Genomic DNA, 12,210 nt, shown 5'->3' on the forward strand with positions numbered 1-12,210 from the left:
GTGCCAGGGACTGTTACGTCGGTCTCTGCCACCGGCCTCCTGCCACCTAACATTCTGCTTTCACCCACAGTCAGCAGCTGCTTCCTGCCAGTTTCAAGAAGGCAACTAACTGGGGGTATGCAGATGAGACCCGGGACTTAACATCATCCGGACCTCACGCTGCCGAGGGGCTCCAATATGCAGTCCAAGCGGGAATTTGAATATGCCCTTCTATTCAATGAGCCAGTAATCCTCCCAGCGCCTTCATGAACAGGTAACCAGACACAAATTTTGTTGAATGTTGAGCCCAGCATAATACTGTGTGAAACTTACCTGTTCAGATCATACTGTACATTCTGTGTCAGATCAACATTCAACAATATAAAGTCATGTATGTGACAGCGAGAGAATGGTTTCCTCAGTTTGCTAGCGTTCAGTTTGCTGTTCCATTTCTGAATCCCACAGAGAGCGTAATGAGTAATCTTTGGTGTGCCTTCAATGTGCTGCATTACGGTCTTCAAGGAAACATTCTTTGTGGAAACTGTGGACTCTTTTGTTTCACTGTTTAAAAGAAATGTTGGTCAGTTGTTTGTACAGGGCTGTATCATTTCACTCATCCATATTCATAGTCATAGAATTATATAAAATGTACAGCACAGAAACAGCCCATTTGGCCCAACAGGTCAATGCCAGTGTTTATGCTCCACAGGAGCCTCCTCCCACTCCTCTTCATCTAACCCTATCAGCATAACCTTCTATTCCTTTCTCCCTCATGCGTTTATCTAGTTTCCCCTTAAATGCATCTATGCTATTCGCTTCAACTACTCCTTGTGGTAGTGAGTTCCACATTCTAACCACTCCCTGGATAAAGAAGTTTCGTCTGAATTCCCTGATCAGTTTTTGCATTGAAATAATCTAAGTTTCACCTCATTGTTGTCTATTAATTCTTGCTAGCATTTGCCTATATAACAGTGATTGCATTTCAAAGTAATTAATTGTATGTAAACTGCTTTTAGGTATTTTAGAGAGGCCGAGAAGGCGCTTATATAAATGCAAATCTTTCAATCTTCCTTTTTATCTGTCTGTCACACTATGTTGCAGAGTATGGAAGGTTTTAATTTTTGAAATTGTGTTTGTATTGTATATATAAAGTTTAATTATTTTCAGTTGCTTCCAAGCCTTAATTCTCAGAACTCCCCTTTACACATCGTGCCCCCCTAGATAAGCTCCCTCCTATAAATGGATACAAGAGAGTCCCCAATTGATACCTACCACCTGAATACAATTAACACTAATTGATATAAATCACATGGATATAATTAACATTTGTGTGGGTGGGGTATTGCTGTATAGTATCTTAAAAAAACTGTATCAAATATTGGAAGATGGGGTACTAGGTATTGCAGTGAGGTAGACGTTCACTTCTGGGACCTGGCTTCAACTTCAGCCCAGACTAATGGGATGAAAGTCTCCTCTGTTGGTTCTAAGGGTCCTATATGAAGTAAGTTTGGACAGTCACAATCCAGCTCCTAGTGGGTATAGGCCTACAGCACAAAGCTGACCTTAATTTAACACTAACTTGACAATGTCACTCAGGTTGGTGTGGGAAAAGGAAACTGTCAAATTGATGCAGTAAAGGGTGCTCCTTCAAAGTTGGGACTGAGGCACATTGTTGAGGCAGCTTACGATACTTGATCTAGGAATGCTTGATGCTGGATACCTGAAAGGGAAAGTGTTCCATCCCTAGCAACATTCCTCACCTTGATTATCACATTGTTTTTTAAATTGAGGATATTGAGTCAAAAGCTCTCAAATTCTGTGTGGCATGAATGAATGCAGATTTACATTTCAATCATGTATTGGACAATGCCAGAAGATTTTGCTTCAGTTTCTCTACAGATTTAGCAGACACATTTTTGCAACAAAATAATTGCCGTCAATATTTAGATAGCTTCAAACTAACACTATGCCACAGACCAAAAGCAAATGCTGGTTCAACTAAGGGTATATAAGTAAAATGTCTTTTCTCCATCTTTTCTCTTTATAGATGTTGACTGACCTATTGTGCATTTCCAACACGTGCAGTTATTCCTTTTTATTTTGCTGGTTCAACTCTGCTTTATTCCCAATCTAAACTGTGTCAAACAGGGAGGAGATAAACATCTCTCAGCAAGGGAAAGAGAACATCAGAGTGGGAAGTCACTCCCGGGTATTCTATGGTACCGCATCGTCACCGGCTAGAGGGACATTGGCAACAGCCTGGAAGCAAACATGCACATGGCCTCTCAAAAGAAAAGTGTACTCAGCCATTAAGACAGTGTTGTATTTGCCTTTCTTACCTGTTCGGTTCCTGCATATTATGAACATTCCAAAGGACACAAGAGTCATCCATGACAAGAATAAATGGCCACAAGCACTGCCGTTTGACCCCTATCTCTTCTTGGCGGTTTCGTTCCAACTCCAAGTTGTGGTATGAAAGTTCTTTGATTAGAAAGTGGGCAGCACCTGAAGAGGTCAAACAGTCATACAAGGCATTACTCAATTCGTAAATCCACTGTTCTGGACAATTGCAGAAAAAAGGATACTGAATAAGATTGACTTTCCTATTAGTTACAGTTGTGATATTAAGTGAAGAATGAATTATAATTAGCCATTTCTTGAAGAAATGTAGCTGTACACTCCTTTCAATCCAAATTCATACGGTATGATTGCTGTCAGTTATCTATGGTACAGTCTTCATCCTTTGATTGAAGTTCATCCTCCACATAAATCAGGATAGGTCCTTTGTCAAATTAGGGAGAAAAGAATTGGACTGTGTCCCTTTAACAGAAAACTTAGGAGGCTGCTTTGGTGTTTCATTGCCTCCCAAAGAAGAGCATTTAGGGCTGGAGCTGGAATAAGACTGTCAGATCTTGGAAGAGTGAGTCTATATTAAGCCTCCCTCAACTGGCACTCTAATATTGGTTTGTTATTAAAAGTCTTTACAATGTCCTCCTGACCCACTAGACAACCCAGTGTTTGTGCTGCTTTTCAAATTTGGCTGGGGAAACTGAAGGCTCACTTTCAGTATTTCCTGTAATCCTATCTTTGGGGAATTTCTGTTTTCCTTTACTTTATTTTCATCATGCTTTTCTGAAAAGGTCAAGATAAATTGTATAATCTCTTGAGATTTTGCAGCTAGGAAGACAACAAAGACACAGATGATCAATGAGAATGGCCCCAACATGACAACAAAAGATGATGCTGCTAGCAACATTGATAACCAATTCTGAAAAAGGGAAGAAAGAACTCAAGAAACTTCTTCTAGTGGGGAGCATGCTACTGTCAGTAAAATAAAGGAGACAATGGGAGAGAATCATATAGTTTTTACAAGCAAAAAGCTCTCAAAGGGGCACCGTCCCTATCATTCTGTCTTATTTGACAATGGGCCATCCTAAAGTATATAGAGGATAAACAAACGAGGAGCAATTTGATTTACAAGCTGAATATAAAAGCATCGTAAATACTTTCATATTTAGATATCTTGCATCACGAGTTGTTAACAGTGGTTTACTGTAAAATTCTTTGTTTTCATGGCAATTTTCATGTTGCTGATCTTATGAGTGAAAAAACGTCTCTGAAAAACATAGACTCACCAAGTATTAGTCTAATTTGATTGCTAAAAGTCCAACAAAAGTAGATAGAAATATAAAAGAACAATGAAATACCATGGAAACAAAATATTTGCAAAACTACTCCCATGAACCTCTGCTTGGATCACTTATCAATTTCAATATAGAGTGATGCAACAACTAGATAAAAAAGACTTGTGTGCACTTTATCAAAAATGAATGCACTTCACAACATTAGGCTTGAGTTATACAGCCAGTTATATCATTCAGTAATCTTATATAACACCTACTGCTCACTACAACATAACCAGAAAAGATAAAGCAGTGTTTACTTACCCACCCCTGCACCATTGAACATGCCTGGTAATACTAACATAATGTGGTTGGGCCAGTATTTTCGATAGAGAGGCATTTCAAACTCTTTAACCACAAGGACGTGAAGGTGGTTTGCACCCTCTATGGCATGGTAGAGGTTCAGAAGGCCATGCTCGTGCCGCCCTGTAGTAGGTGTAAAGATAGGACTCTTCACTAAATTTGGATTCTGCCAAAACAAATTAAGGAAAACATTACTAAATAAAAGTAATTGCATCAAATTTGAGGCCTTTCTTTTATGTAACGAGCACAATAGAGGAGCATATGCATTACCCTTCACCACCGGCGCACTGTGGCTGCAGTGTGTTCCATCCACAGGATGCACTGCAGCAACTCGCCAAGGCTTCTTTGACAGCACCTCCCAAACCCGTGACCTCTACCACCTAAAAGGACAAGGGCAGCAGGCACATGGGAACACCACCACCTGCACGTTCCCCTCCAAGTCACACACCATCCCGACTTGGAAATATATCGCCGTTCCTTCATCGTCGCTGGGTCAAAATCCTGGAACTCCCTTCCTAACAGCACTGTGGGAGAACCTTCACCTCACGGACTGCAACGGTTCAAGAATGCAGCTCACCAACACCTTCTCAAGGGCAATTAGGGATGGGCAATAAATGCTGGCCATTGCCAGCGACGCCCACATCCCATGAACGAATAAAAAAAAACCATAAATTTCCCAATATTATGCATCTGGAATTGGCAAGTAGAACTGCTCATATTTATTATGGCAATCACTCCTGCCGGTTTTGGCGGGACACAGTGATGCATTATTCAAATGCAGCCCAAGAGGTAAAATGGCCTCACACTGAGCTCTCTGAGGGCAATTTTCCTCCCACTCTGCATCCCAGCTGCCACGGATGTGCCCTGAGTTAAAATCAACCCCTATGAATCAGGTTTATTAGGAAGTCAAATTAAACAGAAGCAAGGACAAATACGACAGATTTCACTAGATTACAGAACTTAACATACAGTCCTAGTTTCAAAATAATAAAACATCTTAAAATTATCTATAATATTACATTTATACTCTGCACCAAAGTTGGGCTCAATTTTGAAATGGTAGCAAGTTGGCAGCAGGGGGGGTGAAGGTGTGCTTGGCAAACTCGAACAAACGAATCTTATAATTTCTGACACGATTGCATCGTAGTTGATGGTGATTAACGTGCTCTCCGGGTTTCGCGCCTGGCAGTCAGCCTGATTGACAGGCTGGCTGCTGTCAGGAGCTGCTGCTGCGAGAGGGGGGGGGGGGGGGGAGGGAAGAGAAAGAGCGAGAGCAAGACGTCATCTAGCGCTGGAACGGAAGATCGGCGGGGGGGGGGGGGGGGGGGGCGCGGGAGGAGTGTGGAAGATGGGGGGGGGAGGAGAGAGTGGAAGATCCGGGGGGTGAGAGTGGAAGATCGGGGAGGAGAGAGTGGAAGATCCGGGGGGTGAGAGTGGAAGATCGGGGGGGAGAGAGTGGAAGTTGGGGAGGAGAGAGTGGAAGATCGGGGGGGGGAGAGTGTGGAAGATCAGGGGGGAGAGAGTGGAAGATCGGGGGGGGAGAGTGTGGAAGATCGGGGGGGAGAGAGTGGAAGATCGGGGGGGGAGAGTGTGGAAGATCGGGGGGGAGAGAGTGGAAGATCGGGGGAGAGAGAGTGGAAGATCGGGGAGGAGAGTGTGGAAGATCGGGGGGAGAGAGTGGAAGATCGGGGGGGGAGAGAGTGGAAGATCGGGGGGGAGAGAGTGGAAGATCGGGGGGGAGAGAGTGGAAGATCGGGGGGGAGAGAGTGGAAGATCGGGGGGGGAGAGAGTGGAAGATCGGGGGGGAGAGAGTGGAAGATCGGGGGGGAGAGTGGAAGATCGGGGGGGGAGAGAGTGGAAGATCGGGGGGGAGAGAGTGGAAGATCGGGGGGGAGAGAGTGGAAGATCGGGGGGGAGAGTGGAAGATCGGGGAGGAGAGTGTGGAAGATCGGGGGGAGAGAGTGGAAGATCGGGGAGGAGAGAGTGGAAGATCGGGGAGGAGAGAGTGGAAGATCGGGGGGGGAGAGAGTGGAAGATCGGGGGAGAGAGAGTGGAAGATCGGGGGGGGAGAGAGTGGAAGATCGGGGAGGAGAGAGTGGAAGATCGGGGAGGAGAGAGTGGAAGATCGGGGGGGGAGAGAGTGGAAGATCGGGGGGAGAGAGTGGAAGATCGGGGGGGGAGAGAGTGGAAGATCGGGGGGGGAGAGTGGAAGATCAGGGGGGAGAGAGTGGAAGATCGGGGGGGGAGAGAGTGGAAGATCGGGGGGGGAGAGAGTGGAAGATCGGGAGGGAGAGAGTGGAAGATCAGGGGGGAGAGAGTGGAAGATCGGGAGGAGAGAGTGGAAGATCGGGGGGGGAGAGAGTGGAAGATCGGGGGGTGAGAGAGTGGAAGATCGGGGGGGGAGAGAGTGGAAGATCGGGGGGGGAGAGAGTGGAAGATCGGGGGGGAGAGAGTGGAAGATCGGGGAGGAGAGAGTGGAAGATCGGGGGGGGAGAGAGTGGAAGATCGGGGGGGAGAGAGTGGAAGATCGGGAGGAGAGAGTGGAAGATCGGGAGGAGAGAGTGGAAGATCGGGGGGGGAGAGAGTGGAAGATCGGGGGGGGAGAGAGTGGAAGATCGGGGGGGGAGAGAGTGGAAGATCGGGGGGGAGAGAGTGGAAGATCGGGGGGGAGAGAGTGGAAGATCGGGAGGAGAGAGTGGAAGATCGGGAGGAGAGAGTGGAAGATCGGGGGGGAGAGAGTGGAAGATCGGGGGGGGAGAGAGTGGAAGATCGGGGGGGAGAGAGTGGAAGATCGGGAGGAGAGAGTGGAAGATCGGGAGGAGAGAGTGGAAGATCGGGGGGGGAGAGAGTGGAAGATCGGGGGGGAGAGAGTGGAAGATCAGGGGGGAGAGAGTGGAAGATCGGGGGGGAGAGAGTGGAAGATCGGGAGGAGAGAGTGGAAGATCGGGGGGGAGAGAGTGGAAGATCGGGGGGGAGAGAGTGGAAGATCGGGGGGGAGAGGGAAAGATCGGGGGGAGAGGGAAAGATCGGGGGGGAGAGGGAAAGATCGGGGGGGAGAGGGAAAGATCGGGGGGTGAAGAGGGGGAGATCGGGGGGGTGAAGAGGGGGAGATCGGGGGGTGAAGAGGGGGAGATCGGGGGGCATCGGGGGGGCGAAGGGGCAGATCGGGGGGGTGAAGAGGGGGAGATCGGAGAGGGAGACATCGGGCATCGGAGCAGGGAGAAAAGGTAGGTTGATTTAGTGTTTTAACTTCGTGCAATGGTTTTTTATGTAATTTCCCTGATCCAGCCCTTCACGTCTGGTTTCACCAGGTGTGCATCACAAGCCGTGGGAAAACCGCCCAGTTAAGTTAAAAATCGTTCTAACTACCTAATGTGTCACAAGTAAGGTGCCTTAAGTACCTCAATGAGTTACATTTGGCTCTTTAAATATCATCCCGCCGGCTTTAATTGCCAGCGGGAACTCCGGATTCGGGACGCCCACACGCACACAGGTGCGTCCATGGGGAACTCGGATGTCGGCGGGTTGGAGCCGCTTTCTGAACCCGAATGGAATTTCTCCCATTTTCAGAGGCCCCCAAAGCACCTGCAATTTCCCGGGAAAATCGAGCCCATTAAATTCACACATTGGGCCCGATATTAGGAGGTCGGCGGGTTCGCAGCGGGGGGCGGGGTCGACTGGGCGTGTGGGTAACGCGCCCAGTGAAATCGGGGTGCTCCGCACAAGATTGCAGCTTGATTGGAGCCATTTACCTGTGCTTCCGGGTTTCGCGCTGGAAAGCTGCGCGGCGGGTGGACTGTGCATGCGCAGCATAGGCTGTCAGCTGGAGGAGCCCTATTTAAAGGGGCAGTCCTCCACTCACTGGTGCTGCAGGAAATAGGAAAAATTACAGCATGGAGCAGCCCAGAGGGAAGGCTGCTCCCAGGTTTAATGATGCCTCACTCCAGGTATCATTGGATGGGGTGAGGAGGAGGGGGAGGACAGAGATCTTCCCCCCGGCGGGCGGGAGGAAGTGGCCTGCCTCTGCCACCAAGAAGGCCTGGCTCGAGGTGGCAGAGGAGGTCACCTGCACCACCAACATATTGCGCACCTGCATCAATCACCTAAGTAGGTCAGCCAAAGTGAGTACACTTACTCATTCCCCTACACTCCGTCTGCCACATCACCGCCCCCACCCCACATCTCCTTCTGCACAGCCAACACTACTCTGTCACATCACTCCTCACAACCACTCAAACCTCATCCTCATCTTACCTGCACTTACTCACCTCGCCAGTACTCATCCCGCCACTACCACTCAACCCAATCCTCATACAATCTCATGGCTCTATCTCATACTCACCCTCTCATGCATCTCTTTCACGGTCACCCTCACTCAACCTGCCACTACCTGTGCTGCAGCCACAGGGCATGCATCACATATGTGAAATAGCAAGCGTAAGGCAAACGTGTTGTGAGCATGAAGGGGATGCACAAGGGTGTTTGAGGGCTTGTCATGGTTTTTATTTATATTTAATTTCTGATCGACTCACATAACATATTATATTGTCACCACTACTGCCATGTCTTTGCGAATCTTGTCTGGTTTGTGCAATAATGCCTTTTCCTGAGGATCACTATGAAGACCCACAACTGATGCAACCCATTGTGTCACTGCAGAGTGGGTGTAGGTGTATTTGCAGGGCTCTTTTGTGCAGACAACTGAGAGACGTCGGCGATGTCCCCGGTGGCACCCTGGAAGGATGCGGAGGAGAAGTTGTTGAGGGCAGTGGTGACTTTGACAGCGACAGGTAAGAAGATGGTGCTCGGGCCAACTGGGAGCAGCTCGGCATGAAGGAGGCTGCAGATGTCCACGACTACACATCGAGTGACTCTGAACCTCCGTGTGCACTGCTGCTCAGAGAGGTCCAGGAAGCTGAGCCTCGGTCTGTAGACCCTGTGGCGAGGGTAGTGCCTTCTGCGATGCATTTCTCTCTGCCGTTGCCCTCCCTCCTGCTGTGCAGGTGGATGTGTCACAGCACTGTGTTGTGGGGCTCCACGTGTCAGAGGTGGATGGCATGGCCGGCGAGGCTGGTGATGCTGTTCGTCCTCCGAGGAGGTCATGACTGCAGCTACGGCGGCCCCCATCCGGAAGATGTACATCTGAGGGGGTCCGCAAGGTAGGTACATGTGTCTGGACACCGGGGTAAGTGTGCAAGTTGGTGAATTTTAGTGTTAGGAGGAGGGTGGTGGAGGCCAAACTTTGTCCAAAGTGACAGAATGGCCTCCTGCAATGAGTGAGGGTCTCCACCCCCCCCCCCCACCTGTCAAATGGACCTTTACAGCTGCCACAGGCTGATGGCTGCAACACGTCCATTTGAACTGGGAGTGTTTCCCCCATCACGGGAAACAGTCCCAGCTGTTTGCATAATCCCACCCCTCCTAAAATGTCATGTTAATCAGGTCTCTAAATGACCTGAAATACCTTAATGATCACTTTAAGTGGCACCCCACCGGCTTTAATTGCCGGCAGGAGTCCCACATGCGGGGGCTGCGCGCGCATGTCAGCGCGTCACTGGGGAACCCAGAAGTGGGCGTGTTGGAGCCGGGCTCCAGACCTGCCCCGGGAATCCCCGATTTTCGCAGCCCCTTCGCCAGGAACGCACCCACTCGGGGGTGTGAAAATCGAGCCCATTAAATCAGATTTTTATAAAATACTCTTAACTTATTAGTTGATTGACAAAGCATTGATTCACTTTTACACTGGATCAATGTCCATGATGCAAAGTTTTACATGAGATTACATGTCACAGAATCCTTCTTTAACCTTTGCCCAGACAGCTGTACAATGACAAGGGAAGCGATGAACTGGGACAAGATTCCAGTACTTACTTCTGTGTCAGGCAGGCTCTGAGCTTGGAGTTGTCACTGAACACCAGCATCAGACACCTTGAGTGCTATAATAGACAAATGATTAGCTCTGTCTCCTTCTTGCAACTCAGTTGTTAAACAATTACATTTCCTGACATAGACAGTGTGAACAGCTACCTGTTAGTCCTCTATCCCTTAAATGATCAATTGCTAGATTAGACAGTCTGCTTGTTTGTTGCACTGCCTCCAGTATTCTTTTCTAAACAATACAGCATGAGATCGTTCATCTCTCATAACTTTTCTATTACCATACATAATTTTCTCAAATCTAATTAGAGACATCAGGGAACAGGTACTCAAAATCACACTATTTACATAGCTATCAGCCTTAGATGGTGTAGCCCCCAATTGTAGCAACAGTGTGGCCCCAATTCTTCAACATGTGCTCCCTGCAAGTCTTTTATGATTCTGATCCGTCACAATGGCATTGACTGTATTGTATCTTCACGGTGGTAGAAACTAGGAACTGAACTTTTCCCTGGGTGCAATAGAAAAAGTAAACGTGAGTAAATTAGAAAGGAAGGGGTAGATTTTGACTTTGTGCGATAGTGTAAAACCGGTAGTATGAATCAGCCGACCATTTTACATCTCTCCCAATTTTTATTTCCATTGACTTCACCCGTTTTACACTATCGCACAAAGTCAAAATCTACCCCAAAAAGTGGCAAACTTCTCCCATTATTCCTGCTTGTCTCAGATATACTTACAACCTAAAATGGGCACAAAGGGAATAATATTGTTTTTTTAATTCACTTGTTAAAGGCTTTTAAGAACTGTAAAGGCCCTGTTAGAGGCTCATTTTGAGAAAATCCAGCACATGGGAATGGAAATGAAAACAGAATTCTGAACTCCCTTTACGAACAGGAGTTAATCAGACAAAAGAAGCTGAAGATTTGGAGTATCAGGACAACTAGTACTTATATTGTTTACAAATAATTTGTGGCAAATCCAACTGGGGAAGCAACTCTCACTGGCATCCTTAACTACTCCAACCTAAAGCCCTTTGGCAGCTCCAACTTGACAGTACCCCACTGGTAATCTTGGCGCAACCTGATATGCAATCAGTGAACATGAAGAAAACTATGATGTACACAAGTAACGAAAAAGCTGCAGCACCATGGGTGGGAACACTAAAAAATGTATTAGTTATAGAAAATAATTGTTTTGAATTAAAGATTTTTGATTTTTTTTTAAAGGATTTGCAGTTTTGAAAAAAAACTTCATTTTTCAAACTGAAATGTGATGTTTATGAGTGCAGTTACAGTAAACAGAAAGTACGAGAGGAAATATAGCCACTCTTGCTTATAAAAAAAGGACACTGGAATTTAAGATATGTGTGGGATGACGATGATGGCTGATAATAGTAATATATAAGTCTTAAGTGTATTTCTGTTAAGTTGAGTTAGTAGTCTAATAAATAGAAGCATGGCAGGACACCTCGGTCTCATCGAATGCACATCCTGTGCCATGTGGGAACTCCAGGACGCTTCCCCTGTCCTGGGCAACCACAGGTGCAGGAAGAGTCGTCAGTTGGAGGAGCTCGAGCTCCGGGTTTCAGAGCTTGAGCAGCAGCTGTCATCACTGCAGTGCATCAGCGAGGCTGAGAGCTACGTGGATAGCACGTTTCAGGAGGTGGTCACCCCACAGCTTAAGAGAGTGCAGGCAGAGAGGGAATGGGTACCCCCTAGGCAGACAAGGAGGACCAGGCAGGTAGTTCAGGAGTCCCCTGACCGCATCTTGCTCTCTAACCAGTATTCAGTTCTGAATACTGGTAAGGGAGAGGGTTTTTCAGGGGAGTGCAGCCACAGCCAAGTCCACAGCACCATGGGTAGCTCAGCTGTACAGGAGGAGAGGAGAAAGGTCAGGCGAGCAATAGTGATAGGGGATTCAATAGTTAGGGGAACAGACAGGCGTTTCTGTGGCTGCAGATGTAATTCCAGATGGTATGTTGCCTCCCTTATGCTAGGGTTGAGGATGTCACTGAGCGGCTGCAGCAAATTCTGAAGGGGGAGGGTGAACAGCCAGAAGTCGTAGTCCATATTGGTACCAACGACATAGGCAGAAAGAGGGATGAGGTCATGCAGGCAGATTTTAAGGAGCTGGGAAAGAAATTAACAAGCAGGACCTCAAAGGTAGTAATCTCTGGATTACTCCCAGTGCAACATGCTAGTGAGTATAGAAATAGGAGGATAGAGCAGATGAATACTTGGCTGGAGAGATGGTGCAGGTGGGAGGGCTTTAGATTCTTGGGGCATTGGGACCGGTTCTGAGGGAGGTGGGACCTGTACAAGCCAGACAGGTTGCACCTCAACAGGGCCGAGACCAATTTCCTCGG

General features: G+C 47.6%; 1 protein-coding gene across 1 annotated transcript in view; it reads right to left on the bottom strand.

The window, feature by feature from the left end:
* The window catches only part of greb1l (GREB1 like retinoic acid receptor coactivator), a 339,711-nt gene that overhangs the window by 30,409 nt on the left and 297,092 nt on the right, over nucleotides 1–12,210 (bottom strand). The window contains exons 28-30 of the mRNA XM_067979743.1: nucleotides 3,927–4,131; nucleotides 2,319–2,484; nucleotides 313–540 (exon numbers count right to left, since the gene is read on the bottom strand). Coding sequence (XP_067835844.1) covers nucleotides 313–540; nucleotides 2,319–2,484; nucleotides 3,927–4,131 — 599 coding nt within the window. The remainder of the gene's footprint in view (nucleotides 1–312; nucleotides 541–2,318; nucleotides 2,485–3,926; nucleotides 4,132–12,210) is intronic.

The sequence above is a fragment of the Heptranchias perlo genome, chromosome 3, assembly GCF_035084215.1.
Source record: "Heptranchias perlo isolate sHepPer1 chromosome 3, sHepPer1.hap1, whole genome shotgun sequence".
NCBI lineage: Eukaryota > Metazoa > Chordata > Chondrichthyes > Hexanchiformes > Hexanchidae > Heptranchias > Heptranchias perlo.